Source organism: Arvicanthis niloticus, chromosome 6, assembly GCF_011762505.2.
Source record: "Arvicanthis niloticus isolate mArvNil1 chromosome 6, mArvNil1.pat.X, whole genome shotgun sequence".
NCBI classification, from domain to species: Eukaryota; Metazoa; Chordata; class Mammalia; order Rodentia; family Muridae; genus Arvicanthis; species Arvicanthis niloticus.
Window position 1 is genome coordinate 76,804,819 of NC_047663.1, and position 25,671 is coordinate 76,830,489.

Below are 25,671 nucleotides of genomic sequence, written 5' to 3' on the forward strand. Positions count from 1 at the left end.
GACATGATTAAAGGTGTAACTTAAGAGGCGTGGCTTAGAAGTAAGACATATAAAAGGCAGAGGCAGACATCAGACACATCAGACATTAGGGAGACACAGAGGAGAGAACCAGACACAGCAGAGAGAAGACAGGTAGCAGGCACTTGGAAGAGAACTTGGAAGAAGTAACTTGGAATTTGGAGGAACTAGGAGCTAGGGACTAGGCACTAGGAACTCAAGACTTAGGACTTAGACTGAAGAATAAACAGGATTGAATTACACTCTGTCTGGTCTGCATTCTTCAAGTCCGTCCTCACTCTCGCTCTTGCTGAACCCCGACCCGCGGACCCAAGTGGAAGCTTTGGCCGGGATACAGTGGCCGCCCAAACACAGGGCAGCCGGGCCTTAACATTTTGCTCGGGCCCCAACACATGTGGAGGGTTTAGTTTTGTTGTTTTGGAGTTCCGCTTTTTAAACATTTATTTGGTGTGGTGTAGTGTGTGGATATATATATATATATATATATATATATATATATATATATATATATATATATATATATATATACAAGATAAGCATATGGAAGCCAGAAGACAACTCGGGGAAGTTGATTCTTTTCTACATTGTGAGTGCCAAGGTTTGAACTCAGGTTGTTAGCATTTGCAACAAGGGCCTTTACCCACTGAGCCATCTCTCCGGCCCCTGTTTTTGTTGGTTTGGTTTGGTTTGGTTTGGTTTGGTTTGGTTTGGTTTGGTTTGGTTTGGTTTGGTTTGGTTTGGTTTGGTTGAGACAGGGTCTATGTATAATCCAGGCCATGAACCCATAATCCTTCTGCTTCCTGAGGACTAGGATTAACATTTATATTCTTTGTCTTGAGACAAAGTTCATGTGTCCCAGACTTGCTTTGAATTTGCTATGTAGCCAAGGACGATCTTACAATGCTGACTCACTTGTCTCTACCTCTCAAGTGCTACAATTATAGGTGTGCACCAAGCCCAGCTTAAAGAAAATGTATTTTCTATGTTAAAGCTGCCTGACTGAGGTCTTACTAAGTGCATAGGGTCTCCTTGAAGCCCCATGAAACTATTATGGAGTAAGGACACTGATGCACTCAGATGGTATTGTGAAGGTTCAGTTGTCAGTAACAGTAGAAGATGTATCAGGAATTAATGTTATTACTGTTTGTTTGTTTGTTTGTTTGACTAGCTGTGGTTTTATGGTTTGGTTTGGTTTGGTTTGGTTTGGTTTGGTTTGGTTTGGTTTGGTTTGGTTTGGATTGAGGCAGGGTCCCAGGTATTCAAACTCAAATTCACTATGTAGCCAAAGCTAGACTTCGAATCCCCTTGTCCTCTTGCTTTTATCTCTCAAATTCTGGGATTCAAAGTATTCCTTCCCTGAGATACCCAGGCAACCTGACCTATTTCAGAGATTTCTCCTGATTCTTAGATTCTTTAGGGAGATTTATTTAGTTATTTGTCTTTTTAGACACAGCCAAGAACCCACTGTGTAGTCCAAATCTGCCTTAAACACACATCAATCCTCATACCTCAGCCTAGAGCATGGTCAGATTACAGGCTTATCAAATGAGCCAAGCTTGAAATTAGATTCTTATCTTACTCCTCAAAATATAATTTTTAATGAGCCACTATGAAGCATAATTGGAACTTTTTTTTTTTTAAGATAAGGTTTTACATGTAGTCCAAGTTGGTGTCCAATTTAGGGCAAGCCACCTGCAAATTCTGAGATTATAGCAAGAGTTATCACAACTGATTAATATGTTTTTAGTATGAGCATTAAGAGAGAAGACTGGACCAGGCACGGTGGTATATGCCTTTAATCCAAGCAGTCTGAAAGCAAAGACAAGCAGTTCTCTGTGACTTTGAGGCCAGCTTGGTCACAAAACAAGTTCCAGGCTAGCCAGGGCTACATAATGAGACCCTGCCTCAAAAGAAACAAACAAAAGATTGAGTGCTTTGTTGTTTTTAAAATAAAATTATCAAATGAAGACTCATAAGCCAGATGCTGGGGTGAGTGCCTGCTGGCTCAGAGAGTCGGAGAAAACATCCAACTGACTTTTCTTCTAATGTCCCAGAAGGAAAAACCCCACTCTCTTCCTCTACACAGCCTTAAAAACTGTTCTAATGGGCCGGGCGTGGTGGCGCACGCCTTTAATCCCAGCACTTGGGAAGCAGAGACAGGCGGATTTCTGAGTTCGAGGCCAGCCTGGTCTACAGAGTGAGTTCCAGGATAGCCAGGGCTATACAGAGAAACCCTCGAAAAACCAAACCAAACCAAAACAAAACAAAAAAAAAGCTGTTCTAATGGAAGCCTTTCCCTTCTACTTCCTGCACCTATCTGCCCTCCCGACTTCCTCTCACACTCTATGGTTCTTTTTCCTATGTTCACTCCCTGTCAACTGGTTGCTTGTTCCACCTCTTGACCTATGGTTGACTTTGTGTAATCCTGTTTACAGTAAATAGAAAACTCTTCAATTAAAGGTGAGTTCAAGGACTGAACCACACCATCACTAAAAGCAGGTTTTTACAGTCCACAATGTCACAATGTACAACAATGCTGAGAGAGAAGGGGGCGAGCATAGGTAGTATATAGCTTGGGCTGCTGAAGAAGTCTTGTTTAAATGTCTAAATCATACTTTCTTCCACTTCCTTCTCCCCTCTCCCCCCAACTTCTTCCTTCCCCTCCCCACACCCTCCTTTTTCAGTGATAGAGATTAAACAAAGAACTTCAGATGTGCTAGGCAAACACTATTCAACTCAGTCCTTTTTTAAACTTTTTCTTTTGTGCACATATGGTCTTACTAAGATGCCCAGGTTGGTTGTGAACTCTCTCAATAGCCCAGGAGGACTCACTTGAAACTTTCAACCTTCCAGCCCCGCCTTCATGGAAGTAGCTGGGATTTCAGCAGGCCTAGAAAAATGTCTCAATAGCTAACATATAAATACATTTTTTGCTAACATTTTTTTCAGATGGGTATTCACTTTCTAGACATGGTTGATCTAGGACTCACTACACCCAGACTACCTATGCAGACTGACTTCTGTGATCTTCCTGCCTCCACCTCCAAGCACTGGGATTATATCCATGAGTACCTCATCTGCATGCATTGGTGAATTTTAAAGTTACATTGTTTAAAAAAATTTGGAAAACTAACAAAAAAAGTGATGTGGTATACTTTTTCAACTTTTTTGTTTGTTTTGTTTTGTTTTTCGAGACAGGGTTTCTCTGTATAGCCCTGGCTGTCCTGGAACTCACTCTGTAGACCAGGCTGGCCTGGAACTCAGAAATCCGCCTGTCTCTGCCCCCAAGTGCTGGGATTGAAGGTGTGTGTCACCACTGCCTGGCTTCAACTTTTTATCGTAGTAAATATTTACTCAGAAAATTTTAAGCCAAACTCCTGACATAAACAACTGTGAAAAACAACACCAGAATTGTATACTTTTTGTTTCTTTTATTTTGTATTAGTATTTAGCAAGAAAAGGAGAGACAAAGAGAAAGGTGAATAAAGGTGTGTGGATGACATGTAAGTGTGGATCAGGGGACAACTTGTAGGAGGTGGGTCTCTCCTTTTACCACGTGGTTCCTGGAGATTAGACTCTGGTCATCAAGCTTGTTGGCAAATGCCTTATCACACTAAGTTATCTTGCTAGCCCCTCACAATCTTATTCATCAGAAAATTGCAAGTTTGGTCAGAGATATGTTTCATGCTTCATTGGGTATGATTATGTCTTATGTTTCATGTCTGTGTTAATTCTTAAAGTGTCTACATTTAAAAAAAACATAAATAAGAGGAACAGTGTTTCTGTCTATGAAATGTTGTATATCTCTGTGGAACTTTTTAAAAATTTATTATTATTATTATTACTATTATTAACTTATCATGTATGTATGAGTGTTTGTCTACATATTTTTCTGTTTACCATGTGTGTGCCTGGTGGCCATGGAGATCAGAAGAGGGTATTAAATACCCTGGAACTGGAGCTATAGATAGTTGTAAGCCTTCATGTGGGTGCTGGGGATTGAACCCTGGTCCTCTGGAAGTGCAGCCATTGTTCTCAACTGCTGAGCCATGTTTCCTAAGCCCCTTGTAGAAATTCTTGACGAAGAAGCCTAGGAAAGACTTTAACCAGACTTGACGAAAGACTCCTTTCCTCCCTGCGTCTTTTTAATTTTCTCCATCTTTGCTATCCTGTCACAAAAAAGAGTGGCATTGTTTCAATCTTTTGCAAATCTCTGATTTAATACAGGACAGTTGGAGGCCTGGGGGTCTAGCTCACAAGTGGAGGGGCTTGCCTAAAAGCTAGAATAATCCATCTCTTTTTGTATTTCTTCTGTTGCACTACATCAGAAGACAGTTCTGGAAAACGCCATACAGCCATGAGAAAAATGAATGGAAAACTGCATAATATTTAATGTTAAGAAATCTGTTAACTCGCTGGGCGGTGGTGGCACACGCCTTTAATCCCAGCACTTGGGAGGCAGAGGCAGGCGGATTTCTGAGTTTGAGGCCAGCCTGGTCTACAGAGTGAGTTCCAGGACAGCCAGGATTACACAGAGAAACCCTGTCTCGAAAAACAAAAAACAAAACAAAACAAAACAAAAAAAATCTGTTAACTCTCTTAGCAGATCTCTTTGAAAGGCACTTTGGAAACTATTGGAGAGAAATGTTTATTTGGGGACGAAGTTTGTTTTCGGATTCTTATGCACATTCCTAGCACGAGGGACTCCAGAATAAAGACGTTTTTAAAGCCACAAGCACTCGCATTTGGAAAAACTACTTTGTGTTAAATGACAGGATTTGACGTAACAAGATGGCAGCTGCGTCTCATAGTACTGAACCGTACCGTGACGTCACACAGTTACTTCCGCTCACTCTCTTCGAGTGGACCACTACATTTCCCAGAATGCTTTGCCAACGAAGGTGCCATTGGTCGGCGAGGCCGGAAGTGTGCCTGACGCAGGAGGAAGTAGAAGGACTCGGAGGCTGGAGCGGTGGAGAGCGGAGCTGGGAGGTTGTGGAGACCGTCGTGGGTCTCGCGGCGTTCGGTGAGCACTGTGGCCGGGGACAGGCGCGAGGTCGCTCGGGGAGGTGCTTTTCTAACCTTGACTCATAGCCGGGAGAGGAGTGACACTCGCGTAGAGGCGAAGCCTGTGCGTTCCTGACCCTCCCTTTTAACTTTTCTTGGAACAGGATAGGACGAATTCGGACTTTCACGCGACACTAGGTCATTGGCGTGGTTTTGCTGCGACCAGAGAGGTGGCAGGCACCGCAGAGGTTCTGACTCAGCTTCTAGAGCAGCTGTGGTTAATAGGATGCACGTAAAAATCATCCGGGTCACTTAAAAAAAAAATACAGATGCTCTGACTTGACTGCAGACCAGTATTGTCAGGATCTGGGCAGCAGAGTTGCGCAGCGAGGGTTGAGAACCGGCTCTTCCAATGCCGAGTTCTGACCCCCTCGAGGATCCCTGTGAGAACATTTGCACAAAGGCTCCCCTTCCAGAATTAGCTACCTAAGCTATACCGTTTGCATTTGGTTACGATGTTGAACTCGGTTTTGACACAGATGCCATATTGGGCTCCATAAGAAACGTATTTTTCGGCTTCCGGTGGCGATAGTGTCCCAGTCGGACTTCGTTGTTTCCTGTTGACAACTTGGTTATTTATTCTGAACAAAGATTTGAACCGTGACTTTTTCTTCCTGCCGCGGATTTGGCTTCTAATTTTTGCCTCCCAGCAAACCGCAGGACGTGGACAAGTCACGTTAAAATCAGTCTTTTAATTTAGGGTATGGATTGAGGGTGTGGTTCAGTTGTTAAAACGCCTTATATGTACCACAAAGTCTGAGATTCAGTCTCCAGCACCAGTGGGAAGTGGGGATGTTAGTCTTGGTATAAGACTGATACCATATTTGACCAGCAAGACTATCAGTTAAGATGATACTTGGCAAAGAGTGTAAGTTTATTATAATCTATTTTGGGGTTGGAGGAGGGGCTAATACGGGGTCTCATGTAGCCTAGGCTAGCCTCACACCTGCTGCTGTGTAGCCAAGGATGACCTTGAACTTCTGCCTCCATCTCCCAATGATGAGACTGCAGGAATGGGCTATCACAATTGGTGATATACTGTTTTTAAAAATGACTTCCTTGGCCAGACATGGTGTATACTCCTTTAATCCAGCAATCGGGAAGCAGAGGCAGGCTGATCTCTGAGATCAAGGCCAGCCTGATCTACAAAGCAAGTTCCAGAGCCAAAGTCACACAGAGAAACCCTGTCTCAAAAAAAACAAAAAAAAACAAAACAAAAAAAAAAAACAAAACCCGAATTATTATAAAATAAAATATTATTTAATATTAATATTAATTTAAAATATTATTATAAAATAAATAAATAAAAATAACGACTCCCAGTCGAAGAAAGTCAAGCTGTGTTTGGGGATTTTTTTTTGTTATTGTTGTTTGGTTTTGATTTTGTTTTTTGGGGTTTGTTTTCTTTTCTGAGACAGGATTTCTCTTTATAGCCCTGGCTGTCCTGGAACTTACTCTGTAGACCAGGCTGGCCTCAAGAACTCAAGAACTCTGCCTGCCTCTGCCTCTGCCTCCGCCTCCCAAATGCTGGGATTAAAGGCGTGTGCCACCACTGCCGGCATGTTTGGGGATTGTATGTAGAATTTTGTTTAGGTGTGAAAGACAGAATTTAAGACTGTGTACATACATAGGTAACCATCACTACATAAAACATTATTTTTCTTTTTTCCAGACATTTAGCCGCACCTCCCTCCCTAAACTCAACATGGAGGAAAAGTCAGAAGACTGTAAGGTTCCAGAAGATCTGTTCAATGGTCTGAAAGTCACAGATTCTCAAGGAGAGTCTGCCTGCTCCCTGGTTTCTGATCCCAAGGATCAGCATTCTCAAAACAAGCTACTGAAGGATGCTGAAGCCCAGCCCCAGGAGGACCATGGAGAAGAGGAATGTTTTCATGACTGTAGTGCTTCATTTGAGGAGGAGCAGCCAGGGGCACATATGGCAGGGAACAAAGCCAGGGACGATTCTAGTTCTGAACTGGAGGAAGAATACCTAATTGAACTGGAAAAAAACATGCCAGAAGAAGAGAAACAGGTAAATGGTTGTGGATAACGTACCTCTTAAGCCACTTGTGTTGGTTTTGGTGTTGCTTTTGGAGGATACGGTCTCTCAATGTCCTCTTGACTGGACTGAAACAATATATAGAATGACTTTGTAGCAGTCCTCTTGACTCTGCCTCCCAAAGCCTAAGGTTACAGGCCTCAGCCACCGTGTCTACCTAGCTTAAAACTCCTCTAAATTTTAATTCATTACTTTGTTTGTTTGTATATTTTCTAGGTCTGGGTGTGACCACGTAGTAACTCCCCATCTTCTTGCCACCCCTTACCTAGTGCTGTGATATAGGCATGCAAGACCAAAACCTGAGCATTCAGTTTAACAGAGAAATTGCTGGCTTTTCCCTGTGTATTTAGAATTCTGTCTTCTACCTTAGGGATCTATAACGTGTTTGCGCCATATATGCACACACAAACCTATATATAGCTTCTTGGGTTTTGTGGCATTAGCAAATCCAAGTCCTTATAAATGCTGGCCAGGTGCTCTACTGCTAAGCGTCATCTTCATCACCACCTTCTGCTTTGTTTTGTAAATGATCACTCCTAAGGTAAGTTCCTGAGTTTAGATAACAGCCTTCTTGTAAGCTTACTTAGCACTGTGTCATGGATTGTGCTTGTTAATCCTAAATACCTTGGTGGCATTGTAGCTACAGAGCACTGTTAAGTGTCAAGGAACACATTGTGAAGGACGGGAGCTATTTGTTGGAAACCTACAGTGTACCAGCTACTAAGCTAAAATGTTTTTTGTTTTAAGTTAATGTCTGAGTGGTTAGGACTAAGACCACGCACCTAATAGATGGTAAGACTGATTCTCTAACTCAGATCTGAGCCAAGTCCAAAGTGTGGTGTAGCACTTGATAACAAAACATCATTCTCAGCTTCCATGTCTTGGAGCTGCTCTCCTGCTGCCCTCCTTTCTTAACCAGAAAAGCGAGGTAGTCAGATAAGGTTCCATGGTGTTGGAGCTTCTCTTCAAAGAGCTTGAATGAAGATTGTAGTTTAGGCCTCCTTCCAAGGGGTTATTTAGTGAAGTGGTTGGCATACAGTATCACAGGGATAGGTTAAGATAACATGTGTGGCAGACTCAGGTTCTATAAAGAGTCACTAAAATGGATTTCTCATGAGCTAATCATTTAGCAAAGCTGAGAAGAGATCCAGCAGCAGCACACAAAGCAAGGGAGTTGCTTACTCTTGTACTTTTAGAAGGGATGGATCTCTGACTAGAGATAGGGCCTTACTACAAGATGAGCATGCCTTGTTACTACCATGTGCTATGAGCTTAGCAAAAGTCTTAGGTAGAACATAGGACCATGAATCAGGTTGTCGTGGGCATATATAGCTGAGATTACAGACATAAGCTATCCTGCCCTGTTTGTTCTTAAACTGTAGCTCAGGACTTGAACTTGTCATCCTTTTGCCTCCGCCTCCTGCATGCAGTATCATTGGCATATATCTCATATGCTCTTTTCACTATTAAATACATGGTTTTAACATGAAAGTTACCTTGGGGGGTGGGATAGAGTAGAGTTGGGAGGATTTTGAGATACAGGTCTCATGTAGATAGCCCTAGCTACCTTCAAACACTATGTAGCTTAAGATGGTCTTGCACTTTTAATTCTCCTGCCTCTACCTTCCAGGGGCTGAGATTATAGGCATTCAGCCATTATCTAACTTAAGGTGTTATGTTTCCTGTAGTGTGTTTCATCAGAAGAGAAATAAGAGCAAAAATAGTGCTTATTGGATACTTCTGACCAAGACCTTGCATCTAGATCAAGTGAGACAAGGATAAGGAGGCTGACTGGAATTTTTGCCACTCTTCAGTCTGTCTTGGCTAGCTAGACTAAGCACTTGCATTTTCTGCTGAGATCATCAGAAGAGTTGCTTTGCACCCTAACTGTACTTGAAGCTTCCCATTGATACTTGAGTTCCTGGTATCTTTTCCTAAATCTACTCCGTGATACATTTGGCTTAGGGTTGTGTTTTTCTGGTGTTCAAACCTGTAGCCAGTGCAGGAGAGAACATTACACTCCAGTCACCTATCATGAGCAGTGTTGGGGCATATGATCTTAATGTTACGTTTTCTCTCTTTTATTGCTGCCACTCTTTTAGCTGTGTCCTCTTAGAACAGCCCTTCTCAGATGTGGTAACCTATAGGGAAAAGTGTGTTTGCTTTTTACATAATGTGCTACTGCTGTCGTGCCGTAAGGTGAAATGAATTATTGTTGTACCTACACAAATGGTTGTGTCTGCCACACAGCAGGTACCATAAAGAGTGGTGTCAGTTCACACCTCCCTTTTAGCATCCTTAGCAAAATTCAACTGCTTTGTCTACTCCAGCATGTAATACTACATGGCCTTCCCGGAGGCTTTTATTTTGGTTTCTAGTCTGTTTGGTTTTTTTTTTTTTTTTTTTTTTTTTTTTTGTTGTTGTTGTTGTTGTTGTTTTTGTTTGTCTTTAGAAAGACAGGGCTACTCTGTAGTCTTGGCTATCCTGGAGCTTACTCTGTAACCAGGCTGACCTCAAACTCAGGCATCTGCCTGGCTCTACCTCCAGAATGCTGGAGATGTGTAACACTACAACCAAACATGAGAGTACAGTTATTTAGGCCTTAAGCTTCTCTGGTACATGAAATAGCCTGCTTGTGTTATTATTATTTTCCTTTTGAAGTTTTTGTTTCAGAAGGTTCAGAATTTAACAAAATGGAGGAGGGGCTTCCCTGGGTTGTTTTGTTTACTTGCTTTGTGGGGTTGGACAAAACACTGTCCAGACATGATGGAAGGTAGGCTCCAGATGGTTCTGCCAGTTGGCCTTAGAGCAACCACATTGTGAGGATGTTCCTTGAAGGAAGCACATATCAGCTACAGGTACAGCGTGTTCTGTCTTTTCTCTGCAGGCAGCACTTGTTCTGTGTTTGTGTTTGATGAATTTTAAGTCGTCTGTATAAGTTGTTGAGTTGTTAGAGGCTAAAAGGAGAAAGTCTCAAGTTTGAGTTTTGATTTTTTTTTTTTCTTTTTTGAGACAAGGTTTCTCCATGACCTGGCTGTCCTAGGACTTGCTCTATAGATCTGACTCACCTTGAACTAACAGAGATCTGCCTCCCAGAGTGCTGAGATTAAAGGCATGCACCACCACTGCCGGCTTTTAAGTTTGGATTTTTGACACAAGGTCTCAGTTACAACCCAGGCTGGCTTCAGTTTCTCAGCAGTCCCTCTGCCTCAGCCTCCTGAATGCTGGATTCCAACAGGAGCCACCCCACTCCATTTGTAATGTTGTGAGAAACTATGTAATTTTTTAATCTCTTTCAGAAAAGAAGAGAGGAGAGCGCTAAACTAAAGGAGGAGGGGAATGAGCAGTTTAAGAGAGGAGGTGAGCTCTGCACTGCTGGTATTGCTCACCCGACCTTGTCCTCTCACAGGCCCACACACTGGACAACAGTTGCAAAGGGCATGGCCCCTGTGCTTCGCCATTCCAGGATTAATCCATCCTCAGTCGCAGTGAGCAGTTACCATGGGGCCCTGGCACCAGCATCGTTTTTCTCTTCTCTAGTTTAGCTTTTAATCTAGACGTTAAGGAGAGAACTCTAGCTACTGCTTTGGAAAAGCCTAACCTTAATGTGTTGATGAAAAAGCAGTATCCTAGTCCCCATTTGCTACTTTCTAACAAGAGAAGTCATTTACCAAGTTTTTGTTGTTGTTTAGGTTTGGTTTGGTTTTGTTGTTGTTTTTGGCTTTTGGGACAAGATCCTACTCTGTAGGCCAGGATAGACTGTAATGCTCCTGCCTCAGCCTCCTAAGAACAGAGCTTATAGATATTTGCTATCACACTTTGCTTTGTTTCATGTGTCCTTGTCTATGATTGTTGGTTAGATCTTAATTCTTGTAACAAAATATTTGAGGCAGGCTAACTATAAAGAAAATAGGCTTATTTCGATTACTTTGGGAGGCTGAGAGCCAAAACCTAGCAGTGGCTGCTTTGGTAAGGGTCCCATGCCAGACAAGAGGAAGGGATAACATCTCAAACCACACAGGAAAGGATGGAGGGGCTGGGGAGAAGGCTCAGGCTTTCTAACCACTTACCCTAAAACTCCCTCCCGGCACTACGCCTGTTTCCCCTCACATTGTAATCTTACCTGTCTAGTCCCTTAAACCCTTTGGAAATTCTTTTCTAAATTGCTGAACCAAATGAAGGCTGAACAACTAGGACATGCAACTGCTCTGAGAATTGAGGGCTCTCGACTGACAGGATGTTCAGCAGTTCACCAAACGTGTGCCTGATGCCACTGGGATGAGCAGGCATTGTGTCTTTACAGGCAGAAGTGGGGAATGACGTTTAAAACCTAGGACCATCTTTTCATTAGAAACTTTGGTCCTCTAAGTAGGAAACTGCATTGAGATCCAACAAAATAAAATCATAATGACTGTTCCATCTTCTGGTATCATTCTCAGATTACGTGGAAGCTGAGAGGTCTTACAGTCAAGCCCTTCAGATGTGCCCAGCTTGTTTCCAGAAAGATAGATCTGTTCTCTTTTCAAATAGAGCTGCTGCAAGGATGAAACAGGTAGGAGCTGGTTTGCCTTTCCATGACTGCATGATCCCTAGTGCTCCTAGGAATCATGCATGATCTCCCAGTGCTCTGTAGGGTCATTTCTCTCCAGAACTAGTGCAGGCGCTTCAAGTTGCTGCTCTTTCCTGCCCGTGTACTTCCCTCATGAAAAGTGTATTGAGAGGCTAGAAAAATACTTAGGAGAACTTGGCTCAGGCTCACGTTAACATTACTCATTAAAGTAGCAGGCCAAAAACTTTGACGAAGGCAGGCTGACAAGTTCCCCCTAACTAGGGCAGGTTAGTGAAGCAGGAAGCCAAGTAGTGCACGTCTCAGAATAGCTGTAGCAACTGCTTTTAGGCTTTTGGAATTGTAAAGACATGGAGGCACTAGTTAAAACTCCAGATGACGGGGACAGAGAGATGGCTCAACGGTTAAGAGCATTGACTGCTCTTCTAGAGGTCCTAAGTTCCATTCCCAGCAACCATATGGTGGGTCAAAGCCATCTGTAATAGGATCTGATACCTTCTTGTATGGCTGAAAACAGCTACAATGTATTCATATACATAAAATAAATATTTTTTTTTTTTAAAAACACCTTAAGATAAAAAGGTGCTTGTTACTAACGCTTGGGTTTTTCTGTTAAAAATATGAACACTGGGAGAAGTGTCTGGCCCTTGAGGCAAGTGTTATCTTTAAGTGGCAAAATAGGTATCAGGGAAAGTTTTTTATCTATCTGTATTAGTGAGGACTGGGTATAGCCGAGCAAGAAGAGTGGAGTAAACAGACGTGCAGACATGTGTCTAGACTGTGTTGATACTAGTGAGATTTGTTGTGGGCTTATCTGATTTTCTGTCTACTCAACATAATTAGTGTGACTACATTAAAATAATGTTTTGTTTTTTTTTTTAAAGATAAACCTACCTCTTTTAACTATAGCTGTTTATATTCCAAAGTGCTGTGGATGAGTTATTGCCATGCTTTACAGCTGTTATGTTGGCCAAAGTTGGGTGAAGTCCATTTTATTTTGTTTTTTTTTAAACAAACAAACCAAATAAAACCACCACCAATAAAAAATCCTGACTCTCTAAGGTCTTAAATTCTCTAGTACTTTTATCAAAATCATTTTGAGTGACCAAGTCTTTGTTTGGTAGAGGCCCCAGCTTCTTTGATTGGGGCAGGCGGGAGGGGTCACAATGTAGTGGGGGTATGAAACTAGAATTTATTGTCGGATTTTGTTTCTAAAGCTATATACATTTTTGGAATGTTTTATGTGGGCAAAGAAATAATTTTATAGGATAGACAAACCAACATTTTATATTCAAAAAACTAAATCAGTTCTTTGTGGTTTTCAATGCAGGATCTGTAATAACCCTCTTTCCTCAGCCTCCTGGTGCTGAAGTTACTGGTGTAGACCAGACTGATTTCTGGCTCAGTTACTTGCTTTCAATTTTTTTAGAACCATGTATATTAGTCAGCAATCAGTATTTATGTGAGTTTTTACACCTAGTGTGAATCTGATCTTTCTTGTCGACACTCTTAGGGTACACACTGTCATTGCAAAATGGGCTATAGAAATCCCTCATTGCCAGGCTGTGTAGACTCTGCCTGGAAGATTTGAGATTCTGGGCTTCTGCAGTTGCCACAATGATTTGTTGTTATTGTTTTAAAGGTTTACTTTATTTTTACTTTTATGGATTTTTCTTTTTTGTTTTGTTATTATTGTTTGCTTGATTGTTTTGAGACCATTTCAGCAGTCTCAGTGTGGCCTGGAACTTACTGTCTGTCTAGCCCATGCTGGTCTCAAGAGTTGCAGCTACAGCTGTCTTCCTGTTTCAACCTCATCAGTATTAGGATGACAGTTGTAAGCCACCAGAATCAGCAATATTTTTAAAGCTGGGCTAACATAATAAACTAGTTATTTTGTTTATTTTTACTGTTTGAAACAGGATCTTATTCTGTATGTTTGTTACCAAGAGCCTTTCAGAGACGCTCACATGAACTTTGAATTTTATATGGGAAGTAACGTCTTTTTCATGTGATTTCCTTAAACAGCATTCTTTTTTTTTTTTTTTAATATTCATTTTTATTTTATTTGGAGTGCTGCATGTATGTACACCGTATATATTCCTGATGCCCTCAGAGGTCAGAAGAGGGTGATCTCTTGGAAAATTATAAGCAGAACTGCCATGTGCTATCTAAAACCTTTGCAAGAACGGCAGATAACCACTGAGCCATCTCTCCAACCCCACATTATTATTATTATTATTCTCTTATGTATTACATCCTGACTGCAGTTTCCCCTCCCTTTTCTACCCCCATTTTCACTACCATCCCAGAGCCACGCCCACTCCACCTCCCCTCAGGAAAGAGCAAGCCTCCCAGGGATATCAACCAAACACACCATAACAAGCTACAATAAGACCAGGCATATACCACCAGTATACATAGATTTTTGTTTGTTTGTTTGTTTGTTTGTTTGTTTTTAAGATTGGGTTTCTCCATGTATCCCTAGCTATCCTGGAACTCACTGTGTAGATCAGGCTGGCCCTGAACTCAGAGGTCCACCTGCCTCTGCCTCCTGAGTACTAGGATTAAAGATGGGTGCCACAGTGCCCAGCTCCACATTCTTTATCTTCATACTTGTTCCTGATAATCAGATAGATCATGGTAATGTGCCCTTGGGCCCTTGAGATGAAACGAGAGGGATACATGCTAATATGTTCTGTCATCTTTCCTTACAGGACAAGAAGGAGATGGCCATCACTGACTGCAGCAAAGGTAAACCTTCTGTTGACAAAAAAGCATTGCTTCAGTTAGATAGACAGGTTGGGTGTGTATTCAGGCCTGGGTCCCCTCATACTGGAGCTTTTAAAAAAGCAGCTTCATAGGATGGCATTTTCAGAGGCACTACACTATGTAGGAGTCATCTTAGAGTAAGCATGCTTCCAAGTGGATTTTTCAACCTATGTCTTACAGTAGTGACTAGAATGTGGAACAGAATTTACTTCCTGTAGCCTTCAGATGACCTGCCTTTGTGAGACATTGAGAATCTTAGCTGCTGAACCTGCACTCACAGCTGTTTAGATATATACATGTATACATCACGGTCTGGGGTCTACATATAGAGTGAATATGAGGGGTTTTCTGTCTTTCTGAATTTGGATCACTTTGCTTAACATTATACTTTCTATTCCATTCATTTTCCTGAAATTTTTTTTTACAGCAGATTTCTATATGTACCACATTTTTTATTGCCCATTTGTCTATTGAATGGCATCTAGTTTGGTTCCTTATCTGTGGCATCATAACTAGAGAAGCAGTAAACACTAATGTGCAACTATCTCTGTGGTAGGATGTGGAGCTCTCTAGGTATGCCCAGGAGTGGAATAGCTAGGTTATATGTACAGTAGTTGTATATTTAATTTCTTGAGAAACTTCCAAACTGAGACCCATAGTGACTGTATTAATTTGTACACCACCAGCAATAAGTGAAGGCTCTTCCCAAGGTACTCAGAACCCTGATTTGAGATAACAGTTTCTTTTCTTTTTACAGCAATTCAGTTAAACCCCACCTATATCCGTGCAATACTGAGGAGAGCTGAGTTGTATGAGAAAACAGACAAACTAGATGAAGCACTGGAAGATTATAAGTCAATATTAGAAAAAGATCCATCAGTACATCAAGCAAGAGAAGCTTGTATGGTAAAACAGATTTTAAAGTATTTTATCAGGCCGGGTGTAGTGCTGTATGTTTTTAATCCCAGCACTTAGGAAGCAGAGATGGATGGATCTCGGTGAGGTCAAATCCAGCTTGGTTTATATAGCAAGTTCCAGGACAGCCAGAGCTATATAATAGAGACCTTGTCTCAAAAAAAAAAAAAAAAAGAAAAAGAAAAAAGGTTTTTCCTGTTTCTTTTGCTTTGTACTTAGTAATCTTTAATCTTTTTGGTCACAACTAAATTCTATTTTTATGATTACCAAAATATATGGGAGATAGATCTCTGTGATGGCTACTCACTCACTGGGACTATGTACCATTTGATCTCCACATATATGAGCCGACATGACAGCACATTCCTGTAACCCCAGAACTGGGGCAAAGGAAACCTAATTTTGGAACCAGCTGGACCCTACCCCCCAAAATTAGTTAATTAAATAAGTAAGTGTCCTGTGTAAGCTTTTCTTTGTTGCACTGGGGATGTTTTGTTCTCTATAGTTATACAGTTTAGTGAGTCTTCTAAAATTGTATCTAATTTTGTGTCTGAGTATTTCACCTGCATGTCTATCTGCACCACATGGTGCTGGGTGCCTATGGAGATCAGAAGAAAGCATCAGATCCCTAGAAATGAAATTAATGGGTGATTAGGATCTACCCTTTTGTGTTGTCTGTCTGTTTATTTGTTTAAGATAGGGTCTCATTCTAGCCCAAGTTGACTTCAAACTCCTCACCATCTTGCCCAAACCCCTTATTTGGGGGTTTTTGAGACAAAGTCTTACTGGCTAGTAAGTGTTTACTTAACCAGGCTGGCTTCCAGCTCTCAATGATCCTTCTGCTTATGTCTCACAAGTACTGGGATTACAGGTGTGTGCACCACAACTGGCTTATTCACAAACTGTTGCTGAGGTCTTCCTTTGAGCTAGACATTGTTTCCACCTGACAGTGTGATGGGACGGCTCAGCAGGTAAAGGCTTGCTGCCAAGCATGATGCCCTGAGTTCATTTCCTTGAACCCACATGATGACAGGAAAAAGTCTCACCTCAGAAAGTTATTTTCTGATCACCACACAGACACACACACATGTAAGTGCAGTTTTGAAAGAACTGAGAGGGCTGGAGAGATGTGGTTAAGAGCACTGACTGCTCTTCCAGAGGTCCTGAGTTCAATTCCCAGCAACCACATGGTAGCTTACAACCATCCGATGCCCTCTTCTGGTGTATCTGAAGACAGCTACAGTGTACTCATATAAAATAAATAAATAAATCTTTAAAAAAAAAAAGAAAGAAAGAAAGAAAGAAAGAAAGAAAGAAAGAAAGAAAGAAAGAAAGAAAGAAAAGAAAAGAAAGAACTGAGAGCTGGAGAAATGACTGGCGATGAGTACTTCCTGCCCGTGCAAAGGGCCCAGCTCAGTTCCCAGAACCTACTCAGGTGGTTCACAGCTGCTTATAACTCCAGTTAGAGGAGCCACACTCCCTTCTGGCACAGACACACAAACAGAAAAATATAAAATAAACCCTTAGTATTTTTTTAAGAGAACTGACTGAGAATCTGGGATATGACTGAGAGTAAGACTTGTCAGATTTAAATAAGAATTTCTTACCAAATGCTTGTTTCTACTTTTTCCCTCAGAGATTACCTAAGCAAATTGAAGAACGTAATGAAAAGTTAAAAGAAGAAATGCTAGGTAAGTTTGCTTCCATTACTCTCACTAAATCACAGCAGCTAGGGGACTAGGGTAGGACCATCACTGCTTTCATTCTCTTAGAGCAGTTCAGAATCTCTTTGAGGCATATGCATGAATGCGGTGCGTGCGTGCGTGCGTGCATCTTGTTGAGATTGCTGCTTTGCAACAACACTAGGGACAAGGCCCTGCTCAGCTGTTTTTAATTTCAGGAAGCACAGTTGGCTTAGACAGGGATCAGCTTTTTCAGGAACCAGATTTCTACCTTGTCTTTCACACGATAATCTCAAAATCCAGTTGAGTCTTTCCATGGCATAATCGCTGCTTACGGTTTTATGTTTATTTAATCTGTAGTCATTAGAGCTCGTAATGTCAGAATGAAGGGAGTTTTGGGTGGAAAATGGCACTAAAAATCCCATCAGTGCTTGGGAAGACATGAGAAGTATGTGAAACAAACAGTTAAGGGGCAGAGGCTGAGGAGGTTACTCAGAGGATCTGAGTTCAGAGCCTCACAACCCATACATACTTAAAAAAAAATGCTAGGCAAGGTGGAATACATCTGTAACCCTAGCTGTGGGGAGACGGACACAGGAGGGTCCCTTGACCTCTGTAGCCTACTGCTCTTACTGAATTAGAAATTTCCGGGTTCAGAGAGAGACAGGAGTAGAGGTACCCAGTGTTGACCTCTGCACGCCTATGCACATGCACACAAAATGGGGCAAGGGTGGGAGGGGTATTTGGGTCATGAATTCACTTATCCCATCAGTTACTTCTCAGAGTTGCCAGAACATTTCCTAGTTGGAATCAGAGCCTCTTGCTTTGTGCTTTACTAAGAACCTGTGGGGTTACTAGACGATTCTTACATTGTCTGTTTAACCTTTCTTATATGTCCCTGCTCTGAAGCTGCTCCATCTTTCTGATGAATACATTCTAAATTTTTGATGTGCATTGCAAGGGCGTGGGCCTAAAAGAAAGTCTAAAATACAGTAGTTTAATCTCAAAATCCAGTTGAGTCTTTCCATGGCATATATATATAAACCATATATGGTTTGATATGAGTATCTAGTGAAGGTGCACAGACTTTCCAGTAGATCACTCAGGTAGATGAATTAATGGACTTTTTCCACTCTTAACATCTTTTTACCCACAAAATTTTTACATGATCCTATGCATACACACACACACCCCTATATCAAACATTCATTGATAACAAATCATAAATAAGCTTCATTTGAAATAACTATTTAATGGGCAAGAGAGATGGCTCAGCAGTTAAGAACATTTGTTGATCTTGCAAAGAGCTGGGTTTGGCTCCCAGAACCTACATGGCAACTAACAACCATTTGTAATTCCAACTTCAGAGGATCCAATGCTTCTGTGACCTCTTTGGACTCCTCCATGCATAGTGCATATACGTACACTCAGACAAACATACATGTAAAATACAGTTAATATTCTAAAAATGGTAATTCTTTAACATAATCTAGCATATGGTAAATGTAAGAGCAAATTTGTGTAGTAATGAGAAATGCATTTTACATTAAGAAGCAAATCTAGGTTGAATATCTGATGCTGCAGGACATGCATATTCATTGCTTTTGGAGTTGCTTGATATTTTGGTTTTATGATTAGCAATGCTGAGTTCAACACCTGACATAAATGCCTGCTACAGAGTGACAGGAGTAGGTTTACTGCCATTGGGAAATTTTGCCCTAATCTCAAACAAAAATTACTTAAATTTTGTTAAGCAAAAATCAAATCAGCAACATAAGTTTTTAAAATTAAACGTTATAATACAACAAAAGATAAACAAATCTGATACTTACATTTTTAGGAATGATGATAGAAAAATATTAGAAGTTAAAAAATACTAACCACTGTTTCAGAAAGCAAAAAGCTTTAGCTCATAACATAAAAATCTGAGTCTGTTTTCAGGCACTCACAAATACCATATAGATACTTAGGCATACATGCACACATAATCAAAAATAAAATGTTTTTATTTTAAAAATAAATAAAAGTGGAACTGGTCACACATTCCAGGATTCCTGAAGCTCTGCTCTAGGAGGGCAAGAATAAATTCCTAGCATTACATCCCAGCTTTAGGTAGCTTCTTGGTGAGCAAGGCTTTCATACCTCATCAGAGTATTGCTTAGAGGGTTTTTCCACATGCAGGATCTGTCGATGTGAGCCATTCTTAGCAGCTTACTGAGAGGGTAAGAGGTGTGTACTTAGTGACCAGACAATGATGTGAACATAAGTCTCAGAATTGTATGATTACATGTAGACATTTGTCATCATCTGTCAAATGCTTTATCCTAAGGTGTTCCAGCCAGGGAATCTTTGACACAAGTCGAACTGTGTGTGCTCTATTGATTCTTCCTGAATCTCATGTTGTATCAGTTATTTAAGCTATGAGATACTATATACCTCTCCTTACTAGATGGATGGTTACAGTTAGTTTTTCAACAGTGTCTCAAGATTCCAATAACTAACTGCAAAAGGAAGTTGCCTTTGGAGAACATTTCTCAAAATTTAATATACAGACCATCATCACTGGACTGGCCAAAATGTTCTACCCCAGATGTATTGAAATGAAATTGGAGGCAAACCCAGCAATGCAAGTTATGTTCAATGACCCTTACTTGGGAATATGACTGCACAGTGAGGAGGGGAGATGTGTAGAGGTAGAGGCAGCTCGGATGAGGGAGGGTTTATGGGCCAGAGTAGCATGTGGCTATACCACAGAAGGACCAAGGGAGAAGTTTGGCTCATCTGAGAGGTATCTCCTGAACAGCAGGTCAGTCACTGGGTTTCATCTTTCTTTCTTTGTACTATAGCCACAGTAAAGAAAGGCATTCCTGCATATCCTTGGGGTAAACTGTCTCATACACAGTCCGGTTCCTTAATGGGATGTTTACATAAAGAACCACTTAGAATGTTGTTTTGAGTCAGAGAACCTAAGATTAACCATAGCTAGATCTCTAGTGCTTTAACAGCCTTGACAGTGCAAGGAGGTTTGAACTCTGCACTGCTGTAAGATCCTAATGTAATAGGTTTCACCTTACAAGGGACATGCTGTCGTGTTTGTTGAAGGTGCCAAGTTTGCTACAAGAGGGAATAAGGAACTCTGATTGCTGTCAAGATAGTGGGACATAGCACTAGCAGCCTGAGACAAGTATAGATAGGCAGATAGGCTTCCTTGAGATGAGGGCACTGCTTCAGCCTCTTAACATTGGCACTGGCCTAAACAACAACAGGAAAGTGTCTGTGATTGTGTATATTAAGTACTGTCTTCACAGAAGTTGGCTGCTTCTCTGCCATCATCACAAACAGCAACAAGTGACTTTCATACACCAAAAACCCTGAGTTCACCATATATGCTGTGTTCCTTTGAGTTCCCATCGGCTGGACTATGGCTTCAGACTCTTTACCAAGCATCATAGAGATGTTTGTTCCATGAATAAATGGCCTCTTGCATAATGCCATGAAGCTATAACTTCCAAAGCACCCTTAAGCTTTCCTCCTGTGGTCCATTTGCTGTCAGTGGACTCCTGTGGCATAACAGCCATAGGACACCAGGCCTGGCTCAGGACCTGAGTACAGACAGAATGCAGCCTCCTATCTTCTTCCCCACCCATTCTCTGCCTGTCTGACTTGCATCAAATTCTCAATTAACATCTCTGTGTAGACCACATGTAAACATTTTTACTTCATCTGTACTACAAAAGGAGCTGCACATATATACACTGCACATGTTAAGTGAAGTAATCCATTCTTGGGTTTTTTCTACAGAGGAGACTTGACCTTAGTGCTCTGTTCTGTCTCTACACAGGAGGGTCTTCCACTGCAGCTTCAGCAAAGCCCCCAGGGAGCCAGGGGAGCCTCCTCCTGATCTGTCCCTATGCACCTAGGCAGCCCATAGGTGGGCTGATAGATTTTAGTTTTCTCTGCATTTGGAAAAGCATTGGAGTTCAAAGATCTTCATGCAAGCAAGTCCTTCAGCTAGCTGGGTAAAGTTAGGATATAGAGAGGTTTGAATGCTTCCACTCTTAGCTTGGGATAGTCTTTGAAGGACTCAAAGAGTGTTTTTTGTTTTGTATAGATCAGCCTAAAACCAAACCATTGGTGCCTAAGAACACTGAACAGTGGAACATGATGGCATATCATTAGCTCACTTTGTAGTACAGGCTAGCTTGAACTCATGACAGTTTTCCTGCCTTAGCTTTTTTAGTGCTGGAATTACAGGCATGTACCAGCACACCTGTTCCCGTAATGACATTGTATTGTGTTTACATGGCTTCTTTTCTCCTTACTCTCTTTTTCTACAACCCCAGAATAGGCTGCAGAAGTTCTTGGGACTCTTTGTGATTCAGGTTTCCCTAAGAACACCTGTTGTGATTTTTGTGTGTTTTGATGTCCCGCCTAAACATCTGTCCCTGTGCCTGTGCTTCTGAGCTTTTTGTTAGTGTGGGGATGCAGGTATCCAAGGGCTGTGTCAGTGGTGCTCAAAGATCGAAGCAGTGAGCATGTGTGCTCTAGATTTTAGTTTGGGATAGCTACAAGAGAGTGATCATTCCAGGTTCTGGGAGCTGTCTCCAAGAATGGATTAACTTTTCTTCAAACATGTTAAGTCTGTCTGGACAAGATCTCCAGATGAAATCCAGAAGCTTCCACTGTGAAGACCATGCAAGTTGACAAGTACTTCACTTGGTCTTTCCTCTGGTGGGGGACTCAGGGTGGCAAATGTTGCTAGCAAGGAACATGAAGGAGCATATTGCTCTGAGGACTAAGCTGTCTCTTCCCATCTTAACTCCCATGCTTCTCTCCATTGGAAGCAGACCTGGAAGAAAGTTAATGCAGTTTGAAAGCATTAAAACTTTATTCTCCTGTCCCAGTCAAAAATTTTCAGAACATTTATAGTTTTATAAATTCTGTCCACTACTCCATAAGTCCCAAAATCTCTTGGGAGTTTCATCTTAACGCACAGCTCCAAGGGCTTCCTCTGTCTTAGAACAGCGTAAGAATCCTTATTTTGGTATGATGAATGAATAAAGCTTGAAGCTGGAGTGGGGAACGCTGAAATACTGAGGTTGATGGCACTATACAAATGAACAAGATCTCATCACTCTCATAAACTACCAAGAGCCTTGTGAAAGGCCGAGTGGGAGGCCAAGAGTGCACGTGTAACTGGGAGGCTCAGTAGCAATGCTCCATGTTGGCTTGACCTCAGCAGATGGCTACTGGTGTATTCCTTAGAACAGGAGAGTTAGGAAGCCACCGTCCTCACATCCAGGAAGGCCAGGCTAGGCCAGTGCCTTCACCCAGCACTTGGGATAAAATTCTCTTCTCTGTCCTTTTAATTCTAGCCAGCTTGACAGTAGACTTTTGACTGCGTGGAGGGATCCTGAAGGACTGTGGGTTCCAGTGTCACTCAGGCAGTAGAGTGAAGGCACTCCTGAGAGGAAGGAGGCTGAAAACCCTCCCAGAAAGTGTCAGTTACTGACAACAAAGCCAGCTGACTGATGTCCCCTGCTTCTTTGTTCCTGCATTCATCTGAGTTGTTTTTATGTTGCAGGTAAACTAAAAGATCTTGGCAACTTGGTTCTGCGACCTTTTGGGCTCTCTACAGAAAATTTCCAGATCAAGCAGGATTCTTCTACTGGCTCCTACTCCATCAATTTTGTTCAAAATCCAAATAATAATAGATAACAGAAACAACAAGTCTTAAAGGCTGGCGGGGGCCATGAACTGTTCACAAGCAGCACGGCTCTGCAGGTGTTGATGTTTAAAAGCATCTTATCTAAGAAAGGCTGTGTAGTGGAACCAGAGCCGAGCCAGAGCCGCCTTCTTGCTCTTGTTTTATGCTCAGGATGGACTGTGCCTCCCGATGTGATGAGCCTCATTCATTTCCATTTTATGGTGGTGTCTGTGCAGCTGTTGTCCCTGGTTCTGGCTGTTTTCTGTCTGGTAGAGAAGCCTGCTTGTCAAAGCTGACCTCTTAGAGCCACACAAATGTGCTAGCCACCAAAAACCTCCCGTAACCATGCAAGCCTGTCAGTTGAGTGATGACCATACATATGAACAAGGCCCCCTCCTGCTGCCCCTCCCTGCTCACACTCGCTCACACACTGCAGTGCAGGGGCTTCAGCATTCTTGAGTTCCTCCGTGTTAATAAAAACATCCTGTGACAGTTGGGGGCTATGTTGTTAATTTTGTTCCCATAACAGCAGCTGAAGTAGAATTTGGGACCAGTTCTGGTTTCAGTCAAGGTCACTGAGTCTGAATTTCACAGTTTTTGTTGCTTGACTCTCTCTTAAATAAATGGCTAGTGTGCCAGAATTCAGAAATCCTGCTTCACAAGCTGTCTATGTCAATCTTCAGTTTTGTGAAGGTTGTGAAATTAATGGTTCTGACCAAGCTTCAGTGCTAATTTCAGCTTAAAATCCCATCATTCAGAAGGGTATGTTTGTCCCCAAACAGAACCTGTATAGGCTGCATGAAGGCAGAAGTTTTTGTTTACCTAGGCATCTGTTGGTGCTAGTTGAGTTTTCAGTTGTAGTTGAGTGTCACAGTGACATATGGGCCTTATTTTGGAGATGAGATACACTGTTGTTTTATGAGCTGTGTGTGACAATGGCCCTGGAACTTACACTATAACATAAGTTGGCCAAACGTGCTAAGCAGTTTTTGTCCAGAGTTTCTGTACAACTTGTGTGTGATTTTTCTTTTTATACATACCCTTTTCAGGGAAACTGGGTGCCAGATTTAACATGTAGACAGCAAAGCTGTTTTAGCTAATACTTGTAACCCCAGCACTTAGGAGGACGAGGCAGAAGGATTGCCACAAGCTCCAGACTGAAAGATGGGCTTGACAAATCAGTCACCACTGCACACCTTCCCCTTCCTAAGTTCCTAGGCCTTCAGGAAGCAAGCCTGAGGTTCCTACAAGATAGGACAAGTTCTGTGTATGTGTATGCTTGTGTGAGTTTATTATATACAGCATGTACACTCACAGACTTGCCTTACAGAGGCCAGAAATTGGAGTCACAGTTGGGAGCCACCATGTTGCTAGCAACCAAACCTGGGTCCTCTGCAAGAACAATATGCACTGTTAACTGATGAGTCATGTTTCTAGCCCTTTCTGAAGGATTTCTGGCCAAAGAATGGGAAGTAATATTGCCAGTTACATTTCCTTATAGACGCTGCTGCAGGGTATGGAGGTATTGCTTTTGTGTGTAGGTGTGTGTGTGCAAGTGTGTGGAGGCCAGAAGCTGACATCAGGCATCTTCCTCATTGACTACATGGTTCTTACTGGCCTACACCCCAGTAGACCGTGCTAGTCTCAGATTTACCTGCCTGTGCCTCATGCATGCTAGGTACTTTACTGAACCATCTCCTGAGTCTAGGTGTTGGGTTTCGAAACCCTCTCCCTTGCTCCAGCCCACAAACTGTTAGAGAATATGAAGGGAAGCCAGCATTGCATGGACCAGGCAACAACTGTGGGCTTGCAGAAAGGAAAGGGGGATCATGTGGTTGCTCAGATGTCCATAAGCCAGCCCCTAAATCTAAGATTTTGAAAACATTTGGGAATAGCAACCTCCTGAAGTGGAACTGAGGCATGTAGAGGGCTGGCTCACAGTGCTTTACTACTGCTTATTTTCTGATTTTGAAAGTCCTGTGGTTTCTTCCCTCACCCCAAATGGTACACCTGAATTTCCTTCCTTGGGAATGCTGAGGACTGAGAGCTACAGACCAGACTCCAAAGTGTGTTTGCTTCTTTTTTTCTTTTTTTCTTTTTTTTTTTTTTTTGAGACAGGGTCTGGTACAGCCAGGCTGGCCTCCTGATCCTCCTGCCTCCACATCCCAAAGTACATTACAGGTAGGTAATGTACCGCTCACCCAGTGACATGCATTCTAATTCCAGCAATATTGCAGAAGGTAAAGCAAATAATTTTCAATCTCCTTTTAGAAATGCTTTAGGGGAAAAAAAAAAAAAAAAAAAAAAAACGGACACAGTGGCACACACCCATAGTAACCAAACACTTGGGAAGGGAAGACAGACCATTGTTAACTACATAAGAGTCTCAAGAAATAAAACTCTGAGGAGAGACATTGTCTACAATAAGCTGAGAGTGGGCTACGGCTCAGTGATAGAATAAATGCCTCAGCATGTGTGAGCCATTGATTTGACTCCTAGCAGTGGAGGAAGCAGCCTGTGATGTGTCATTTTCCACACTCTGGTTCCTAGATTCCACAAGAGATGCTAACAATGAACCTAAAGGTCTTCAGAGTCGGTGTCCAAGTGCCTATTGGGTTTGTTTTCTTTTTAAGATTGAATATACTGTAGCTGTCTTCAGACACACCAGAAAAGGGCATCAGGTCCCATTACAGATGATTGTGAGCCACCATGTGGTTGCTGGAAATTGAACTCAGGACCTCTGGAAGAGCAGTTAGTGCTCTTAAACACTGAGCCAGCCCCTGGTTTTGTTAAGATTTATTTGTTTAATATATGTGAGTGCTCTATCTGCATGTACAGACAGATACATAGTGAGACCCTACCTCATTCATGAATGAAGGAATGGATG

General features: G+C 41.9%; 1 protein-coding gene across 1 annotated transcript; it reads left to right on the forward strand.

The window, feature by feature from the left end:
* Positions 1 to 4,935: 4,935 nt before the first annotated feature.
* On the forward strand, positions 4,936 to 23,279 carry Ttc1 (tetratricopeptide repeat domain 1). Its single transcript, XM_034507579.2, has 8 exons — positions 4,936 to 5,044; positions 6,758 to 7,117; positions 10,444 to 10,504; positions 11,584 to 11,696; positions 14,426 to 14,462; positions 15,238 to 15,386; positions 17,032 to 17,086; positions 22,662 to 23,279. Exons 2-8 carry the CDS (start codon positions 6,791 to 6,793, stop codon positions 22,793 to 22,795), a joined length of 876 nt encoding a protein of 291 aa, XP_034363470.1. The 5' UTR covers positions 4,936 to 5,044; positions 6,758 to 6,790; the 3' UTR covers positions 22,796 to 23,279.
* The last annotated feature ends 2,392 nt before the right edge of the window (positions 23,280 to 25,671 follow it).